The sequence below is a fragment of the Rousettus aegyptiacus genome, unplaced genomic scaffold (genome assembly GCF_014176215.1).
Source record: "Rousettus aegyptiacus isolate mRouAeg1 unplaced genomic scaffold, mRouAeg1.p scaffold_m13_p_13, whole genome shotgun sequence".
NCBI classification, from domain to species: domain Eukaryota; kingdom Metazoa; phylum Chordata; class Mammalia; order Chiroptera; family Pteropodidae; genus Rousettus; species Rousettus aegyptiacus.
Genome location: NW_023416288.1, coordinates 13653514 through 13676020, shown reverse-complemented (window position 1 = coordinate 13676020; position 22507 = coordinate 13653514). Strand labels below are relative to the sequence as shown.

Sequence of the window (22507 nt, the reverse complement as noted above, 5' to 3'; positions counted from 1 at the left end):
ATATAAGGCATGGAGTCCTCTTGTAAAAATGTCTTTCTGGAGACTGGGAAAAATGGCATAGATTATAAAGGCTTTGTTCATCTGCTCTTACGAACACATCAAAGATGTGATGGAAACACAGAGCAAGCAGCAAGCAGAGTCACCTGGGGACAAGATGGAATTAGAAATTACTCTGCAACTGGAGAAGGTAGGACAGGGCAAGGATGCAAGGCTGTCATGTCCGAGGAGCTGAATGGGACAGAGGCTATGGTGGCAGCAGCTGCAGATGCCTCTTAAAGGGGCCATGTCCACAAGCGGACTTTTGCAGTGATGGACTCATCCACTCTGAGCATCAGAGCCTGTTCAGCTGCCAAGGGGGCATCAGGAACTTACAGGGGAATGCTGAGTTGTTGGAGAAAGATCAGGAGGCGAAGCTTTCTCCTGGGCAGAAGTGCTGGCAGTATCCATTGTTCCTCTGTTGAGCCTTTCCTTATCCCAGTATGCAGACCCAGGAGCCACCATATCTGAGACATCAACTAACTGGATAACAGAAGTCACTCAATCCAGAGGATTCTCTGAAACTCCATCTCCCCCAACTCGCAGCCACATCCAGTTGTGTCCTCAATGAGTCCAGTGCAACTTGCTGAGTAAGCTCCAAGACCCACACTGGTGGCAGCTGACCTTGGTTTCTGGCGTGGTTTCTTGAGGCAACGATAAGCACAGCATCTGTGGATTGCTTGCCGAATCTTAACAGGTGGCCCTGGAGGGGCACAAGCTGGGGCTAAACTTGGCCTGAAGCTGAACCCCTCTCTCAGGACTGTGCCTCTAGACGCCTACTACACAAAGTCATGTTAATAAGACTGGGAGACTTAGGAGCTTTGCTTAGTACATAAAAACAGACACAGAAAGGCAGCTGAAATGGGAAGACAAAGAAGCGGAAATCATATGAGAGACGAGAACAGAGATCCAGGAATAATGTAGTCAAGCAATCTAACAGAGGCAGAGTTCAAAACACTGGTTATAAAGATGCTCAGTGAACTCAGGGGAAGTGTAGATGAACTCAGTGAAAACTTTACCAAAGAGATAAAAAAACGTAAAAATGGAAATGGAAATTATAAAAGGGAACCAGTCAGAAATGAAGAACATATTATCTGAGATGAAGAGTATATTAGAGGGAATTAACAGAGTGGATGAAGAAGAGGATCAAACTACCAACACAGAGGATGGGGAAGCCAAGCTCACCCAATCAGAATGGCAAGAAAAAAGAAGCCAAAAATATTATAATAATTTAAGGAGTCTTTGGGACAAAAATACGTGTGAAAACATCCCTGTAATAGGGGTACCTGAAGGATGAGAGGGAGAATAGGAAGTAGAAAAGCTATCTGAAATAATTTTGGAACTTCCCTAAACTGATGAAGGAAATATGCATACAACCCCAGGAAGCTCAGAGAGTCCCAAGAAAGAGGAACCCAAACAGGCCCACACCAAGACATATAATTAAAGTGCCAAAGCTTAAGTACAAAGAGAGAATCTTAAAAAGCAGCAAGAGAAAAGCAGTTACCTACCTACAAGGGAGCATCTATAAAACTGGCAGCTGATTTTTCAAAAGAAACCATGCAGGCCAGAAGGGCTTAGCACAAAATATTCAACATGATGAAAACCCAGGATCTACAACCAAGAATATTTTATTCAGCAAAGCTATCCCTTAGAGTCGAAGGAAAGATAAGGAGACTCCCAGACTAAAATAAGCTAAAGGAATTCATCGACATCAACCCACTATTAGAGAAAATGTTGGAGGGACTTCTTTAAGAAGAAAAAACATGAATCAAAATCATAAATAAAAAATGCTAATAACTAAGTATCTATCAACAAGTACCTTAAATGAAAAAGAATTAAGTGCTCCAATCAAAGGATAGGGTGGCTAACTGGATAAGAACACAAGACCCTTACATATGTTTCCTACAAGAGACTCACTTCAGATTAAAAGACATACACAGACTAAAAGGAAGGGGATGAAAAAAGATATTGCCTGGATGCTCTTAGAGGGTACTGCACTACATAAAATAAGTCACAGAAAGACAAATACTACATAATTTCACATATATATGAAATCTAAAGAACAAAATAAACAACAATAGCAATGAAAATGGAAACAAACTCATAGATACAGAGAATATTTTGAGGGCTACTAGATAGGAGGGGATGGTGAAAAAGGGCAAAAGGATTAAGAAATACAAATGGATAGTTACAGAAGAGCCATGGAGCTATAAAGTGTAATTTAAGGAAAATAGTCAACAATGTTGTAATAAATATGTAAGGAGAAAGATGGGCACTAGATCTAGTGGGGTGATCACTTGAGCTCTAATCACTATGCTGTACAACTGAAACTAATATATTATTGTATGCCAACTATAATTGAAAAATACTCATTGAATTGTACAATGTTATAATGTAAATATGAGCAACTAATTGTCTATTATATTTCAATAAAGCTGGGGGGAAAAAGAGGATCTTTAGAAATTGGAATCAGGGAACTATATATATTAACTCAATTTTTTTTTAAAAAAGTAGTCTTTTAGAACAAATAATAATCAAATAGAAGTCTCCCATGCTCTCAGGCATATGGCTTCCTTTTCGTGGCTATTTAACTGATCCTCACACTCTCTTCTTTCTGCCTCTCATGCACCTACTGCTAGAGCCTAACCAGAGGTACCATTTAGGCAAACTAGCTAGATTTTCTGGTCTTTCCCATTAGATCTCTTTCCTTACTTTCTTTAAGACCTGTCAATTTAACCCCATTCTTGGAAGATTCTATTGAACTCGGTTCTGGGGCCAACTCCACCTTTTTCAAGTGATATTTCTCTGGAACTCTCAAGTACCACTTTATTCTTCAGTGCCCACTCTCAGCTCGCATTTTTCTCAGTTTTTTTCTCTCTCAAAGAAAACAAATATATCTATCACATTCCATAGTAGGAAGCTGAGCTAGATTTAGCTTCCCCACTGGACTGAGCTGTTGGGAGCAAGGTTCATGTTCTAATCACCTTAATATTCCTAGTGGTTGCCACAGAACAGACACCCAATAACTGCTACTTCCATGAAAAAGCCACATCTTTAACTTATCTAACTTAGTAACAGACAGAAGGTATTTTAAAGTTGCCAAACAAAAATTTAACAAAACTGAATTAAAATGCTGGCTTGTTCTGTGCCTCCCGCCACCCGCCTCCACCCTGCCCCAGATCCAAAGTAAAACAAATAAGAACTGAAATGATTTAGCTTACGTAGAATCCTGAGAAATGACACAGTGGCTTTGTAAGAAGTTACAAAACAAGTGAGAGACAGCCACCTGTGTATCACCATTATCTACAGGATGGAGGAAGTAGATGTATTCCCATGTTAAACATCAGCAAACATTCTTTGATAATGAAGTTTATAAGAAAGAAAGCAAGGCCCTGAGGAAGGATGAACTCCAAGCCTTGGAGATTTCTGAGAACAGACAGACCCTCCCACAAGTTTGCTGTTAGCTAGGTGGGATCCTGGCATTAAAAAAAAGGGGGGGCTGAAACACATGAACACTGAAACACTTGAGGTAACTTACAGCCTTTTTTCTTTGTGCAAGAAGTCAAGAGTTTTCATCTATTGAAATTTCTATTATTTCACAAAAATATAAAAACTAACAATAAGGAGCAAAACTGGTATCCAGAGGCTAAACATCCACAGAAACAAAGACCAAAGTTACGCAAACCACTCCTGTCTCAAATTGGATGAAACTAGAAAAATACTTCAAACATCACTATAAGGAATCATACTATAATTCCAAAGCCTTTGGTTTCTGCAACTCCCATTTTAAAATCTGCCTGGTTTATAAATCACAAAGAAGAAATGATTAGCTCCATCACTGGTTTAAAGTTATTTCTCTACCAAAAATGAGGATTTCAATTACAGTGCATTAAAAATAAAATAAATGATTTAAAGAGTACATAGTTCCAAAATAATCTGGACACTTACTGAAGTCCATGGCACGTTGACAGTGCAACAAAGGAGGCAAGGTTTCCTCGGACATGGCCCTGGTAGTAACAGTGTTCTCCTCCCTGAAAACAGACAGAGAACGTGAGGTTTTGCTATCACATCACAAGGACAGTCAACCACACCATTGCACAGGTTTCTGCCCACACTGCACTTCCTTATGTAAAAGCTCTGCACAATATTTCATTATTCAAATTATTACCAAACAATTTCTAACAGAATTATTCATAAACATTCTTAGTGAGCTGACTCCAAATCAGAAGACAGGAAAATAAAATTGACTTAACTTTCCCTTTATGCAGGTGATGACTGAAAGAACAAAGAAACAGATATTGAAAAGCATATGTGGGCCTTGCACCAGAATAAGTTTAATCTATTTCCCTACTCATGAGAAACTCAACCTTGAGTAGCAGCAAGATGATGCTTTCACATGAATCTTAGTAAAAATGAATATAAGTCATTTGAGAATCACTAAATTAAACCGATGAAGAAAAATGCCTATTTTTACAGTGTTTATATCAAAACATAACACGTTTATACTATGTTTTTCTCAGAAATGTTTTATAAATTACAAAAGTTTTCTTTAAAATACTAACTCTGGAAACATGTTATATTAAATCATAAAAAGGACAAAGAATTCATGTTTTGAAACAATTCTCCGTTATCTTAGGGCTAAATAAATGATTAGATAATGGAAAATAATCTTTCACTAATTTCTGATTCTTAAAAATAGAAGTCAATCCAAAAACAGCATATGATCAGGATTCATCTGCACAAAAGCCTAACGCTGCAAATGAAATGAAGAGCTCAATATGGTTGATTCATTATCAAATGTTTGCATGACATTTCAAGAGAAGCATAAACACCAGGGGGAAAAAATGTCTTCGATTTGGATTATTATAATGAAAATTTTGAAGCTCTCAACTGGTGATATATGTAATTTTTCTAAATAATGTTAGAAATTAATTTTCGTGTTGTGATTTTTTTACAGGGATTATCCACCATAAATCAATAATTATTCAAACTAAGGACTAAAGTTTTTTTTTCCCCTTTAACATGCTTAAAATTTTCTTAGTCCAGGATAAAGGTCTTAATGTTAAAAGGCTTCTTTAATTTATAAAAATATATTATAAAATTTTTATAACATAATTAATATTAAAATATACTATAAAATTAAAATAAATTTAAAAATTATTTTAATTCAATATTTTAAAAAATAAATGCTTACAGTAAAAGTTGTGAATATTCAGGAGGTACACTGTGAAGAGTAAAAAAATATCTCCTTCATACATACTGTCCAGGCTGCAGTCACCTCTTTTAAGGTAAGCATTTTTGACAGATTTTGTGCAGCATGTCAAGAGCAGTCTATGCGTAGTTAAGAAAATGTGTATATTCACTTATATGTAAGTATCCTTTTCAGTGTACAAATGAGCTTACTCCATGCACCCTGTTCTGCCACTTGATTTTTTTTCCTTAATCTTGACATCTTTCAATATCAATACCTCATTCTTTCGATGGTGGCATAATATCTCATTATAGGAGTGAACAATAATTCACTTAAACAGTCTGTACTAATGGACATTTCGACTGTCTCCATTTTTTTGCTGTCATAAACAGTATTACAACGAACACCCTTTCATATACTTTTGTGCACTTCTATCAGTATATAGGTAGATAGATTTCTAGATATGGACCTGATAAGTCAAAGAGTATGTACATTTAAAATCTTAATAGATAAACTAAAGGACAAATATAATCGTATTTCTTTGTACTTAAATCTGTTTTAAAAGATGTACATTTGAAAATACTAAACTGCCTTTTATTAAAAATTGTGTATTTCAATAGACCACTACATAAGCCAATTTTCCCAAGTCTTGTGAATGATAACGGTTCTTCATATCTTCATATTATATTACATATAATAATCTAAGACAGAGGTTATAGAGAAAAAGAAACCACAGCACATCCTAATTGTTTGGCTCTTTATCTGACTGCTAGTCGGCTTTTTCCTTACTGTCTCTTTTGTTCCACTGTCCTTGAAACTTTCTTCCTTGTCATTGATTTAATAATACATTTATAACAGTACAAGTGTTTATTTTTAGCATATTAATTATAGCTAAAGTAATTGTCTACCTCTATAAAATGAACTATATTATCATTTATATGTCTATTGGTTTACCTAAGTTTATTGCCATTTTTATTCTAGAACATCAAAACAATAATTTACTTGCAAAAGTCAAAGACAAATCATACCTTTATTAAAGAGCCAGAAAGATGTCAAAAATTAAAAAAAATTACTACAAATATAATTTTAAAAAATATAACACAAAAGAAGTTACCCAGTCTGGGATCATAAAACTTTGAAAATCCAATAAAGGGCAGCAATGCAAGCACAGCAGCGAGGCCACAGGCATTGCCTTCCATCCAGACCCTCGAAGGACCCGCGACGAGTCTATCAGCTCCAAGATGGGCCAGAGCAGCCTCCTCCAAAGCGCCTCCCTCCGACAAAGGACCTGTCTTTCTTTGAATGTTCATTTTTAGAGAAATTTGTACTACCTCTCTTTACACTTACATTCTTGTTCCTATCTTATGTCCCCCCTGGTAGTCTGGTACTAAGGTTTCCTGTCAGGGAAGAACATGCGCCTGTTCTATGTTTATATCCCCAAGAACGTCGTTAGAGAGAAAACCTCCTTGAATTTTAGTTTCCTCATCAATAAAATGGGGATAATATCTACTCATGTTGCTTCACAAAAGTATCAGGGGATTCTATGAAATAACAAAGTAAACTGTAAACTGCTATAAAAATAGGTGAGGGGTGCGATCAGAGAATATTTACTCAATGAGGGATTCTATCATGTCCCTTGAGCAGGAATTCTCATGATTTTTTAAAGACTAACAGGCCATTGACTAATAATGTAGATTACTCTGTCTCATGCTCAGAAAGTCTATTTAAGTAGCTCTGAGACCAAGAATTTGCCTTTTAACAAATACTCCATGTTTTTCTTGCACCAGAAATACACTAGAGCAGTAGTCTCGACTCTGGCTGCATTATCAGCATCACTTGGGGAGCTTTTAAAATTCCAATGCCCAAGCCGTATTCCAAACCAATGAAATCATAAGCAAAGATGGGACACAGGCGTCAGCATCTTTTCAAATGCTCCAGATGAATCGATGAAGTTGCAGTGGGTGAGAAGCCCTGCTCCAGAGAAACGGTGCTCAATAGCAGTGGTTCCCGAAACTATCAGAATCTTCGTGGCGAGCTCTTTAAACTGACTGATTCCCAGGCCTTCCCTCAGATCTACGCGATCAGAATCTCCAGGGGTTTTAGAGCTGCAGAAAGTTCCCCAGGTGATTTTGATTATTGTATTTGGCATTATTAACTTACAATAGTCAACATAAGACCAAACCATTCCCATGCAGAGGATACTAGAAAGACACTGGGACCTTTCAGAGAATGAAAGTGTCCACCATATCCTGGGCATTCTGCTTGGTGACCCTGGTGATTTATGTGATATTTCATGATGACCAATGACGTGAATAAAAACTTCCCCATTTTACTAGTGAGAAAATATAGATGCCTTCACATTCAGGTATGCCTAAAGTCAAGTGTCTTTACGCTGCTGGTTCTCAAATGAATGGCTTCCAGACCAACGGCATTTGCTTTTTAGGAATTCAAATTCTCAGGCTTCCCTCCAGACTTAATCAGAAGAGTGGGGCATACAACCCAGCCACCTGCATTTTAGCCAACCCTCCAGGTGATTTTGATGTACTCCATGAAATCTGAGAACAACTGCTTTCCACTACACCTGCCTCTGCATTCTAGAGCTCCTCACTGCTGAGCTCACAGAAGCAGAAAGGATGTAACAAGCCATAGCTCTTCTCCATATTTTTTTCTTGTTCCCCCTAAACCAGCTGGCTTTATCAGAAATAAAATGGAAGGTAAAAGGTGAGATAAGAATCTGTAGGATTCTGCCATGTACTGAGCCAGGAAGAGCAGAGGTGCTAGTAATAGGGTACCACACAGGATGCTCTGGCCTAGATTAAAAGACTAGAGTGATCAACTGTCCCAGTTAGCCTAGGACCAAGTGGTTTCCCAGGATGTGGGTCATTCGGTGCTACATCCATGAAAGTCACAGGCAAATACAAATGATTTGATTATCATGAAAGGGACAGGACCAGTGCAAACACTCTCAGACCAAAGCACCAAACCTGAAACCTTTGTGTTTCTGCTCTTCTCCTGAATCACAGCCCTCACCCCTCTCAATAGGCACCGGTCCCAGGACTAGCCTTCTGCCCTGAAGACTGGGGTTCTGGCCAGTCTTCCTGCTCCACAGGTGAGATCCTTGCTCACTCTAGCACAGTAGTTCTGAACCCTGGGTGCACATTAATTTCACGGGGGTAGCTTTTTAAAAAATACCAAGCCTCACTCTATACCGACTCTGTTAGAACCTCTGGGACCTGGGCATTTTTAAGATCAGCCCAGATGATTCCAACATGCTGGCATGATTGAGATACTATATACCTTTGCAGGAACTTAAGCTCTGGAACTCCGTTGCACACTAGAGTCCTCCTGGGCATTGCCCAGGTATGTCTGTGGCTGCATGGCTAGAGTCTGCTCCACCAGGTGCTTGCCTACAGTAACCTCTTCCCAATTTCGTCTTAATTGGCATTGATGTGAGGAAACTCCTCTTCCTACGCTTGCCCCACCCTCCCATTAGTGAGAAATAGCATTTTCAGGTGTTATGAATCAGGACTACTCTGAGTCTCTGAAGGGCCATTTGTATCAAGGAAATTCCTAGAAAAACTAAATATTATGATGGAGAAGATCTAATAACCCACCCTGATTAAAATTCATAACCTGGGATTAAACAGAATTAGAATGGATTCATAAAAGAAACAGACTAAATATCTGTTCAGATAAAGGGTATCTGATTCTACAGGCTTTCTAGGAAAAGTAGAGAGAAAGGTAATTTCACCTTTAATTTTACAGTGAGTTAAAATTAAATAAAGCTACTCCATAGGGGTTCCCAGATGCCAATAATCCATGGATCATACTAATGCATTTCAAAATCTTTACCAGTTCATGCCAAAATGAGAGAAATAATGGAGTTGATTTTTTCACAAAGCTAAATGTATTTAATTTTTACATAACTGTCCTTTGTTTAGATTCACAGAAAAGTTACAAAGGTAGTAAAAAGTGTTCTAATATATCTATTGCCCAGTTTCTCCCACTGTTAACATCCTACATTACCTGAGAATACTTGTCAAAACTAAGAAATTAACATTGGTATATTACTGTTTACTAGACTCTGACCATTCAGATTTCATCAGTGTTTCCATTAACTTTCTCTTTCCGTTCTAGGATCCACACCAGAGTACCATATTGCATTAGTTGTCATATTCATTCTTTTTGAATTGTTGGCAATAGAAATTGTTGGTGCTTTGAAGGGATTGTTTCCATACTGATCAGTATAAGGTTGTTCCCTAAAATTTGTTTTGTTAGCACACTGGCCATGAAATATAACTCTAAGATCAAGACTATAAATGAATACTTAACACTATGGATTTTTTCAAAAGATATTTTTTAAAAACTACCCTTATATAATCAGGTTTAATTTAAATGCTTGATTAAAATGTCATTTTTAATATGACCCATGGAAATAAATTCTGAAAGGTTATTCAAAAGCACTTGCTATAATATAAATCTAGGACTCCTTGTTGCCTTGAGGTTGTTCTGGACTTTCCTTTCAAATGTGTTTGTGTAGTGGACAGTTTTAAAAGAAATATGTCCCTCTAGAGCAAAGGGGAAGCATATTTACTTTCTAGTATGAAAGATTCGTTTCCTAAATTTGGAATTTTTCTCTAGTAACAACACATTGGTGTGCAGGTGTCACCTGGCCCTGCCTGTGTCACAGTGTGGCAATAAAGGCTCATTATACAAGTGTAGAAACATGTTGATATTCTGGCTACTGCTATAGCCATGTGTAACAAAGTACTTTGTCTCTGACCAGGAGCCCCTGTCTTCTGCCAGCACAGATCTAATTGCAGCAGGCTAAGTTATTAACTTGCAATTAGGATAAAATCTCAGCCCTTCATAGTTTTTGAAACTTAGATTTCCATCTTCCCCTAAAAATTAGCAAATTCGTTAACATTTAGCCTCCATTCTCACAATTCTATTTTCTTGTAGGACAAAAATCACTCGAAGATGAGTAAGACACGTTGCCTATTTTATCACAGCTACCCTGTATCTCATTACACTACCAATTGACACCTTTAGAAATTTGTTTGCCACCCCACTCCAGAGTACAAGTGTTCAAGCAGCATCTAAATTATCATCTTATCCAACATCTAAAGCTAAGCAGTCATTAAAATCTCTGCACTGTTTTCATATTTATTGATAAACATCAGGTTCTTATAGCATAGTCATCAATCAAAACACATTTTAAAAACTAAAAGGAGACAAATCAAGCTGACCAAAAAAAAAAAAAAAAAAAGAGAATACTTCATTTAAAAAAGATGCATGGTTCCTCCTAAAGAGGAAAAGATTAAAAAAAAAAAATTATTGTTGCAAGTTTCCACAAGAAAAAAAAAGAAAACTAGAAAGGCGCTGAATATAAATAAAAGTGATAAGGAAAGAGTTAGTTTCATTGGAAGATGGTGAACCCTGCAGAAAATAAGGACTATAATTTTCTTATGAGCTCTCAAATTAAAAGAAAAAAAAGCCCACCAGGGACCCAGTGAGCTTATAATCTATTTTTATTGTTGTTCAGGAGTCTTTCCTTATGCTGATTTCCCCAGGGTAATGTCAGCTATGGAAAACAAAGTATGAAAACTATGATAGGTTCCCAGGAGTTACAGCTCACAACTACTCTAAGTAAACAATTATAAGTCTTTTGAGCTGCAATGCATTTCCAAAAGGTTAAGACTTACTCCCGCTCTTCTTAGGCACCTCCAGCATACACCCTAATTGATTTTACAGTAGTTATAATCAAAAGAACTCTGTGTTAGTTTCCTAGGACTGCCATAACAAATTATCAAAAACTGGGTGGCTAAAAACAATAAAAATTTATCCTCGTAGTTCTGGGGCTAGAAGTCTGAAATCAAGGTGTTGGCAGAGTCGTGCTCCCTCTGAAGGCTCTTGCTTCTTCCTAACTTCCAGTGGTTGCCAACAATCCTCAGTGTTTCTTGTTTTGTAGACATATCCTCCAATCTCAGCTTCTGTCTCCACATTGTGTTCTCCTCCCTGTGTGCCTGTCTCTGTCCCTACGTCTAACCTTTCCTTGTGGAAGAACACCAGTTATTGTGTTAGGGCCCACCCCAATCCAGTAAAATCTCTTCTTAACTTGATTACATTTGAAAAGACCTATTTGACAAAAAAGGGTCACATTCACGTATACCAAGAGATATCAATTTTGAGGAATACGATTCAACACAGTATAACTTCTCATCTCTTTGAACATGACCAAGTGAATTTTTATATTCATAACCCAAGGATTTTTTCTTCTAATAAGCTTGGCTCATCAAAATAAACTGGAGGTGTCTACCACAGCATTATTCATCAAATAAGATTACCCTATACCTTAATTATCTTTTGCCAGCTATTCTAGTTCCCATAGTGTCATTTAAAAATATTCATTACTATTTTTACACAAATTACACAGTAAACCAGAACTTCAATTCTATTATCAAGTCAAACACAACTTCCCAAACTGCTTATTTTTAACCAGAGAATAGGCAAGAGAAATTACTTTTTACCTGTCAGTAATCATTACAGACCCATCAATCTAACAATCTCTTATTAGACTACTAAAAAATTTTAGGTTCCCACAAAATGCTCAAGAGCAACAAATCACTGTAATGCAGAGAAGATACTTATTAGGTTCTCTGAGATGCAGCTCTAAACTGGGAGAATGGAAAATCAATGTGGACCACATTCAGTGACTACATAATTACAAACTCATGAAATTATAACTCTTTCCAGGAAACTACTACCTAATTGTATCTTTTTATAAATAATAGAGATTTAAATGTATTGCCCTATATGAGTTTTTTAGCATCAGAGATGCATATTACCTAAAACCTTATTCTGTAGTTGATGTTTGACTATAACAGGAAAAAAATATCATTGCCTAGAAGATAGCATATTTGGCATTCCTAAAATAAAGGAAGAAAAAGGGTTTATGTTCTATCTGAAAAGATTTTGTTTTCTTTTCCTCCTTTTTTAAAGAAAATGTAATTATACGAGGGTCTGAGGTAAAGAAAAAAAAGGACTTTTTTTTTCACTTCTACTATGAACTTATCCTCCTTTAATTTATTTCCATTTTATCATCTTCTCATCTATTTGTTTTTTGAAGGAAGGATAAACAGGGAAAACTTCCAGATGCCAACTAGGCTGTATTGCATCTCTTTTCCCTCTTGCACCTAGAGCCTTAACTCATCATTAGCACTCATGGTCATTTTTCCCCTTCTGATTTTGACTTAGCGTGAGACTACTTCAAAGGTACAAACTAAGGGGAACTTCTAAACAATGTCTTCAGGGAGGCAAATTAGTATTTAATGTTGTATCTAGTTAAAAGGTGATACTAAGCCTAAAAAATATAAGTGTTTTTTTTTTTTTTCAGCAACTGTTTAGATAGACACAGGTTGGTGATTTGCCTGTTTTGTTTTGTTTTGGTTTGGTTATTTATTTTCCTGTAAAACAAAGGAGGGAGTTGAATTAGGAGATCTCTGAAGTCCTTTTTGATTCTATGATTTGCAATCTATTTTTTAAAAAATCAAAGGTTACCAACTTTTTCTTATAAATACTAGGTCAACTTTCAAAGAATCAGTATCTTGTACAGTGCACTTGCCACAAAAGAATAAAAGTTACAATCAACAATAAAAGATGCTCATACATTTGGAAAGGTTTTAAATGTTAAATACAAAAATTTTAAACAACTTAAAAATTATAAAAAATCAATAATTTACAAGTCATATAAAAATCATGGTATGAATTACAAAATATATATATGGACGATGAAAGAATCTAGATATTAGAACTTCTAGGATGGTGCTAAAATGGTACCTAAGGGTAAATTTTACATCCTTAGATGCTCACAGAAATGAAGATTGACAATGAATAACTTAAACATTTAACTTAATGAGTTATAAAAAGAACAAAACAGAATTTTTTTTTAAGTAAAAGAAAGTAAACATTAGAAACAAAAGAAAACTGGCTCTTTGAAAAAAATGTATTGAAAAAACTAACAAGATTGATCAAGTAAGAGTAAAGGCATTAAAAAAGCACAACAGAAATGAAACAGATTTAAAAACCATAAAAAGGTTTGAAGAAAATATAGCAAAATATTAACATGTTAAATCTACATGTGGATATGTGCTATAATATATACCATTTTTTGTATCTTTTAAGTATTTCAAAATCACAGAATTTTTTAATCACAGGCCAATTGCTGGTATTGCACGACTTCAAATTTAAAGTTGATTTAGAAGTGGCTCCAAAATACCTTAGAAAAGAAGCACGTGAATATGAGCCTTAGCATACAGTACGGAGTTGGCATCGGGTTAGCAGATGTAAGCCTCCCTATCTGGTTTTCATTTTTCCTGGATCTTTTATACCAAGGGGAACAATATGCTCTTCCATACCTGTTCAAACTGGACTTCTCACCAATTGTCTTGGGTGAACAGGAGAAACTACCCAATTTCCTAACATGTGGCATAATTCATTCACTTACATTTTTTTTTGTTCAACAGATATTTGTTGTCTTCCAGGTACACATGTTATGCCAAGTGCTATGTATACAGTACACGTTCCCATGGTAGTGTACTTTTGGAGTAACTTCTCATGGAATGGATAGTCTAGGGGCATAGAAGATTGTCTTATTACAAAACAGAGAATGCAGGACAGCTATTGGTGATTTCGATGTGCTTCCTGTGTCCTGAGCAGAATCAGAGACCAGCAGTAAAAAAGGGTGGAAGCCATCAAACACCTAGCCAGAACTTCTTTACTAATTGCCACTTTATCTCAATAATGATATCAATACTGATATTTAGGGAACACTTCCCATTCCCAAAGCTCTGGGCTATGTGTCTGTCTTCCTCATTTAACAGATGAGAAAATTTTATTAATCAGAAAAGTGGCATGACCTCAAGAAGACAGCACTTACTCTGTTCAAAAATGGAATTTCTATGCAGAACACCTATTGACCCCGCCTAGAATTACCAAAGCAACCACTCTGCCTTCCAGAGAGAGTTAGAAGTATACTTTCAGATTATCAAGAATAACAAGAGAAGAAAAAACAAAGGCAGAAAGTAATCGGTGTGTGAAATCCAGAGGCATAATCCGTCTTGCTTCCTTTAGGTTGTTTCTGATTGCTTCAAGCTGAAGCTCTGGTCAAACATTGTACTCCTGCCTTCCCTCCCTCTGTACCAGTGTCTCCACCTCTTGGTGAAGACTCTCTGTTTTCTTTCCATTCCTCACATGCACTGTGGCCTCTGGGCCTTGGCACATGCCCCATCCATTCCGCCTGCCTGTTACTTATCTTTAAACCTCAGAATTAGTATCATTTCCTCAAGGAAGTCTTCCTGAACCAACCAGACTAGGTGAGGTCCTCCATCAAATGCTTCCAGGACAACATGGACTTTTCTTCATAGCACTTTCATAACTGTCATTTAAAAAAGACCTTTTGGTAGTTACTTTTATTAAGCCTATCACACTAATAAATTTCTAGCTTTATGAGGGTAACAATTGCATCATATATTGTTCATAGCTTTATCCATGAGCTGATGGCAATCATGCAACACATCTATTGAATGAAAGAGGGTTGAGAACACAAATAAGGAATGTGACAGTTTGGGCTTTTTTTCCATTCTGCTATAAATCTCTAATGTCAGCGTTCCAGTCTAAGTATCTCCATGTGCTTACGTTTTCAGGAATTTCCCATGAGCATAATTAAGTCCACCTGCATCTACCTCCTCTTCTACCTTATAAATGCAAAGAAAGGCTACTATGATAAAATGTTTGATAGTTGATACTAGAATCCAGATCAATTACTCCACCAAAATGGATAAACACTCAAACCACTTAGTACCAGGTACTTATCCTCTGGTCTTTATTACCTATTCTTATTTTTATAGTGACCATTTATTCACCATAAAATAAAAACTTTTTACAAATGAATAAGAAAATAATATAGTCTGGGAAACACTGAGGGAATAATTTGTGATTTTTTTTTTTTTTGCTTCAAACCAGTTTCAAACTTTCAAAACCAACACTTCCATGACTTTCTGTTCAGTCATAATTACTTCAATAGTTCACTCTGAATTTCAAAAAAAATTTGCAACAATAGGCTTGCATTAGATACTACACAATGAAAACATTAGTTCTATAATTAGCATTAAAATATGAACAAGCCTAGTATAAAATAGTTAATTAGTTCTATACAAAGTGATACCATTAGTTAGTGCTACTTTGAATTTTCAAAAAAATTTATAGCTGAACATGTCTCTTTAAGTTTATAGCTAACGCTTTGAATATTAAGAGATGAAATAATTTGGATATTGAATTGAAAAATATCTCACACTAGCAAGAAAATAAAGAGGACTTTCTCTACTCAAATCAGTTACAAACAGAGCTTAGAAACAGAACTCACGCTGACACCAGCTGTCACTTTTTATTTTTCCTTATTCCTAGCACTAAGAGACCTGACCTGTATAAACCAGTAATAGGCCAATACATTTTCTTCAAGTTACAGAGTTAAGACTACTTTCCAATCGACAATGCCATTAAGGCAGCTGATGCATTATACATGATGATGGACCTTGAGCAACCCTGCTTTAGTCCTAAGGGAAAGCAAATTTTACTTAATCCCCAAAGAATTTTTCCTATAATGCAAAGAGAATTAAATCATGAAATCTAAAACCTTCCTGAAACCACACTGATTACAAGATGAAAAAAGGAGCATATGTCTGCACAAGCCTGCCAGGAGGAGATGTACGCACTGTCCAGCTCATCAAAAAGATACTAAATAGATGACTCGTGGTGGATAAACAGATGGTGGATAAACAGTAAAGTTAAGAGACATACCTGAAATAACTGTTGCATGTGAGAAAGAAACATTTTATCAGTTTATTAGATCTGTAGAGCCCTTTTATTCTCCCTGTGTGTGTGTGCATGTGAGTGAGTGAGTGTGTGTGTGTGTGTGTGTGTGTGTGTGTGTGTGTGTGTTGGGAAAGGGAAAGGGATGGGTATACTTTGGCAGGGATACAACCAAATATCTTCTAGTCTTTTGGTAGGATGATAATATGTGTCAGCTTAGTTACTTTCGTCCATAAAACTTCAGATTTCCTCCAGATGCAGATAAATGTACACATAGGCATAAGATGGGCATAAGAACAGAACCATGTGTTTGCCATGTGCAAGACAGCAACTGTTTCAAATGGTTACAGTTTAGAAGCCATGGCCGTCCTGCTGTACTACACAATACTCAGTCTAACTTGTATGGAAAACAAAAAAGGACTAAAAATAAACTCCAAGATAAAATGGTTGAAAAAACAGGGATTCCCTAGCAGGCATTTGGTTTTCATTAGAATAATGTAAATTTTATATTTAGAATAATTGACTCACCTAAACCAAACAATTATACCTTCAAGTCATAGCTTACTAAAACAACTGCTAACAAACATATAACTGAAAGTGCTATAACTTAAATATTGCATTCTGACTCCTTGGCCATTATTATTATTTGTTTCCAAAGAAAGGTTAGACCATAGTGCATAATAGCATGAATTCTGGCACCAGACTGACAGGTTTCAAATTCTTGGGTAAGTTAAATTTTCTGTGCTCAGTTTCCTCATCTGCAAAATGAGAAAATGAGAATAATAAATGTACTCCTGGAGGACTGGATGACTTACACATGGGAAACACTTACCAGACTAGTATCTGGCACATAGAGAGTATCATGCAAGTTTTTGCTATTTCTCCAACTGCTACTAGTACTTCTACTAATTCCTCAGTCCAGTTACCAGTATTGACCCCATCAGGGTATCGATGTGATTCAAAAAGGCAGAGATGGTATAAAACAGGAAATCCATCATGGCAAAATAAGCCCCTATAGGGCTAGAATAATTATTTGCAAAAATACAAGATTTTGAGAATGATTTTAAGTCATTTTATTTTTTACTTCCATTAAGGTGAGGGTTTCATTTGCTGGAGAGAACTTGCCTGTCATAGCTTTGAGCAAGTAAAATGAGTAAAGAGAAGTGAACTCTTCCAGGTGACCCACCCTGAACCACTGGCAGCAGTTATCCGCTCCAAGATAAGATTTAGTCCCTGAGCCTGAGTTCATAGATAGCAAATGAAAGCAAGTCTTTCTATAAAGACAGCAACATGTGGTAATTAGCAGTCAAGGAAACCAGCTCACTAGCACACCCATATACCAACCAAAAAAATGTATGGTTTTTCCAACTACGCTTTTCTTCAGGATTTAAAATACTTTAAAATACTTCTGTGGCTCTTACACTAAAAACAGAAAAAATTAAAGAATCCTCTTTCTGATATAATATACTATTTAAAAATGAAAGGATTTAAAAATGGGCAGCAACTCAAACCCACAGGACCCAAAGGACAAGGTTTCCTGTGCTGGCTCCATTTGCAATTACAGAATCATCTCTAACTCAGAAGATCCTGGAATTGAACCTCACCACCATCCCCGAAATGCAACTGAATAACTTTTTATTAAATTACAGGATTAACACTACTTGTATATTTATTTTTTAGAAAGTATAGATCTTATTCTTGTAGGGTCCTTATATCTTAAGACAAAAAAAATTATTTATGTCAGCAATTAGGGGCTAATGAAGTCATGAAATATAATAAAATTTAAAACTACTCTAGCTACAGTTAATAACTGCATATTCATGTATAAGAAAAACAATCAATATTTTAAAAAATTATTCCTGTTTATTACTAGTCAGATTGATGTTAAGTTATGGCTAACCTGTTTCAGGGAATGAACGTGAAATTTCTCTGGGTCATCTAATTTTAATGTTTTTTATTAGTGTAAAAAGGTATCATGTCCATAGCTATGACATCTGAAATGTTCTCCACTGGCAGAGAGAACCTGGTGAGGTCCCTGTACCCTCACACCCCAACCTGAGACACTTGTGCCTAAAGATTTCCCTCACCCTGCCCCAGAGGTTCTGCTCTCAGATTTAGATGGTTAGAATCCTTAACTTAAACCTCTCAATAAGAGCATGGGAAGAACATCCATATAGATCTAATTAATATACTGGAAGCTGCATCTGCTACACATTCCTATCATTGCTTAACTAACTGTATATAATCATTTAATCAACTCTATTTACACACACTCAGATAAAGAATCGACATTCCCTAATGGACAAAAATAGAGACCAAAATTCATTTCAGTTTATGATATATGAAGTGTATCTCAATAAAGTTGTTTTAAAAAAATCCCAGTTATCATGGCAGCAGGAACCCTTCTGAGGATCTACTAAGGGTCTTTAATTGATAATCTGCCTCTCACAGAAGGCCTTAGGAAGCACATCACTGAATTTCTTTACTAGATAGATATCTCCACAGAGCCAGAGAAAATGCCTGAAATTTCTATTTGAAATTAAGAGTGATAAAACTGAGAGCTTAGGTGACAATTTCTATAAATAGATCATTTCCAAAAAAAAAATTTATCTTAAATCCTTTTTAAAAGCATCTTCCCAGGCCACGTGACTTAATTACTGTCGAGGTGACAAAGTATTATTCCCCCATGCAAGAGGCTCCAGAAGAGCTACTATAGTGTGTGTTCAAGATAGAAAGTACATTTCTCAAGTGTAAGGGAAAGTTGTAAATAAGAAAGGCATTTTGGAAGAGAAATGCTGTTGTGTTGCTGAGTTGTTTTCCTAAAAAATAAAAACGAAAAAAAAAAAGGAAAGGAAAATGAGATTTTAAAAAGCCTTTGAATAGATTACTTGGCAACAGCAGCTATTGCATTTCGTCTCAAACAGCCTCAAAACAAAAGATAACAAAAGCTATTTGAAAAAACATATAAGTCTCTGCTTCAGAAGATTCGTCATTGATGCAATGGTATGGATGGCTTTGTACTAACGCCTGCAACAAAATTTAGTGCACACCAAAGCATGGTTTTTTGTATCTTCTTAATCATTTACTTTTCTCACTTCTCTACAAAGAACCAAGATTCTGGATGGTAATGGAGTTTTTGAGAATCAATAAGGAAATTTGATATCCAGGATAAGCAAAAGCAGATTAACCTCTTTGTTCATGTTTTCTGCTGCAATAAATATATATAATGACACATTGGCAGTTAAATAGCTACTTTTGTGCTCTCCATGGCCAAAAAAAGGAAACAATTCAAGCATTTATGTACTATTCAATCATATGCAATGAACTCAAGAAGAATCTGTATCTCGTAAAAAATATGTTAAGTAATGATGTTTTCAATAACAAAAAAAAGAGGTAGAAGAGAATACAGCCACTAAACTATAACCCACATTTTAAATAAACTAAATTCTAATGACAATATTTTTTACTTAAGAAAGAAATCCATAATATTTTATAGCACATATAACTATTTGTGGGGTTGTTCTTTTCAAACAAAACATCTCAAAAGATCTCTTACGAAACATTATTTCTTTAACACATTGTGTATTTTTTAAAGTATTCAACTATTGAGAATTATGTTCCTCTGGAGAAACCTAGAAAAGGAAACATGAGAAAGCTTGAATATAAGTCAAGATTACAAACAATTTTCTGGGGTTGCTGTTCAGACATATAGGAGCTACAAAGTTAGCATGAGTTAGGGAGGTATCTGTTGTCCTGACAGTCGTCATATTAAAAATTTTCTAAGTGATTTCTTACAGCTGTCCTCCACTAGTGTTTTCCTTTTTCCGGTCATTTACACATTTATTGGGCAAAATAAAAAAGATTACGGCAGGATAAAGGTGCCTCTTTTTTAAGAGAGAAGAAATGAGTTAGAAAACTGACAGAAAAATGAATGTGAAAGGAACCTAGAGACCTGTAGTACGGGCACCTGCTGGGAGATAGTACCATGCTAAGCTAGAAATCATTCAAGGAACTCCAACCTCAGGGAGGAAAGATGGATGTGAACAGCAGGAGAAAAACTATTTTGCAGAAGACCTCAGGTTTTCTCCTTGTTTCTATATCTACCTCCTTGATATACTGTTTCCAGAAATGCCAGTGGCCATTTCAGTTTGCCTATAAAAAAATGTTTTAATGAAAATTACACATTCCATCAGAGTAAAAGTCTCTCTAGAATCAGAAAAACCTCTCCTACCCTTAAGTAGACACTTTCTCCCCTGACACCTGCTCTCTCACACACAGCCTCTCTGCAATTTCTTTACCCAAGTATAGGCTTCAACCTTGACCCACAGTTCTTTGCTTTCTTATCCATCTTCTTAATGCCACTATGGACATAATTAAGACTTTGAGACAATGATCCTTGAGTGCCTCAATTCAATTAAGTGATGGGTAGTAACCAGTTAATTGCCAGTCAAAAGTCAATACTGTATAATGGGTGTCTCTGTACATATCCATCCTTAAGGATTAGGATCCTGAGCCTAACTGAGGTGGGAATGCTCAAATACAATAGTTTAAAAATAATTCAAGCTAATAAAAAAGACATTCACCAGCTATTACTTTTGATTATTACCATAAAACATCAAATAATCTAACGAAAAATGGTTAATGATATTGATTATTGGACATGATCTTTCACTACTAATAAACATAATAAATCATATCTCTACCAAGATGTCTACTTTTACGTTTCGACCCCAAGGAAATCTGCTCCCTCCGCCATCTATATGTATTCCTGGTACACACAAAAGATTTACAATTCCTTTCCTAGTGTTCTAAAACTCCTACTATGGCTATTTTCCTGAGATGTGAAAAATAAAACAGGCTTTTTGATAGAGTGTATCTTAATCTGTAACCAATGTTACAGAAAAACTACTCAAATGCACAACCAAATTGAAAAAAAAATAGCTAAAAAAGTCTTTAAGTAGACCACCATTTCAATTTAAAGACTAGGCTATGAAGGGGTAATTTTTAGGTACCTCCAGAATGAATGAGATGTGTACATAATAGGTCTGTCTAAATAAAATACATTTTAATTTTTATGATGATCTTATTCTATATAATATAAAATATATGGTACATAATATGGTATAAGAATCAGCTCTGGAGTTATATAACCTAGATTCAAATTTCAGCTTGACTCATTATGGTTATTTTCAGCAAGTTATATAGTCTCTCTATGCCTCAGTTCCTGTAAAGTTGGAGACTACATAGCTATATTTATAATCAAAGGTTGTTTTCAGTATTGAATAAGTATAAATGTGTGTGCCTATTACATCATGAGCAATAAAGGTAAACAATTGCTATTATTAGTATTATAATACTAATTAACTAGAACTATATAACCAGAAACTTCAATTAGCAAAAATACTGGCAGCTTTCAGCTTCAACACACACACAAAAAAGCTAGCTAACAAACAGCAAATGGCATGGTTTACACTCATTTGCTGCTACTTATCACTTTCAATTTATTTTTTCTTTAGAATCCAGAGCCATAATTCTCACGATCAAAATAAAAAAATTCTGTCCTCAAGATATTCTAATCGGCTGAGGCTTTATGTTTACATTCTTTTTGAAGTTCATGTTAAACACACAAATGTTCTCCCTAAACTAAGGCTCAAATTTAAAATTTAATTTTTAAATGAATTGGAAATAAATGTAAGTAAAAGATGAAATAGATGAAATTAGTATAAGTCATTAAAAGAATAAAAAAATTATCAATTTTTTTCCTGCTTAAAGCCTTTATCTTTGCAACCTTTAAAAAAAAGGTTTTAATAGAACTTTGAAATCAGGATTAAGCACCTATCTGATCAGGATAAAACTGCCTTCAAAGAGGTATAAAATGTCTTGCAGATAATATCTTAAAGAAAGAGCATTAAAATGTATTTCATTTTCCTCTAAATATAAAACTGCAACCAACAGCAAAGTCCAGATTGCAAGAACTGCATAGCATAAACAATCTGGTTTCTTCAACAAATAAATTGCAAAGGATAATAAAAAAAAGATAAGGAGAAACCAAAGGATTCAAAGAGATTTTTTTTTAAATGTATTTTTTTAAAAAAACTTAAATAGGCAAAACTAAACTATAGGGATACATGCTTTGGTGATAAAACTATAAACAAAATTAAGAAAATTATAACCATAAAAGTCAGGACATTATTTGCAAGTCTTACAAGAGAAGAAGGGACAGGCTTGGGTTTGGGAAGCAGCATATGTAATTTCTGGCAAAACCCTATTTCTTTAACGGGATAGTGGTTCATAGGTAGTAATTTCTGTGTCAGTGTTATATTTCACAATTTAAAACATTTCAAAAATAAAATTGCAATCTAAAAGATTCACTAATACAGCTATTATGTATTTTTTCATGTGGTTTATTCA

At 35.5% G+C, this 22507-nt stretch overlaps 1 protein-coding gene across 18 annotated transcripts in view; it reads right to left on the bottom strand.

Annotated features, from left to right (window-relative positions):
• Nucleotides 1-22507, bottom strand: part of ADAM22 (ADAM metallopeptidase domain 22) — a 207978-nt gene that overhangs the window by 76514 nt on the left and 108957 nt on the right. For all 18 annotated transcript variants that reach the window (XM_016147979.2, XM_016147978.2, XM_036230317.1 and 15 more), the window contains exon 5: nucleotides 3985-4067. In XM_016147979.2, coding sequence (XP_016003465.1) covers nucleotides 3985-4067 — 83 coding nt within the window. The remainder of the gene's footprint in view (nucleotides 1-3984; nucleotides 4068-22507) is intronic.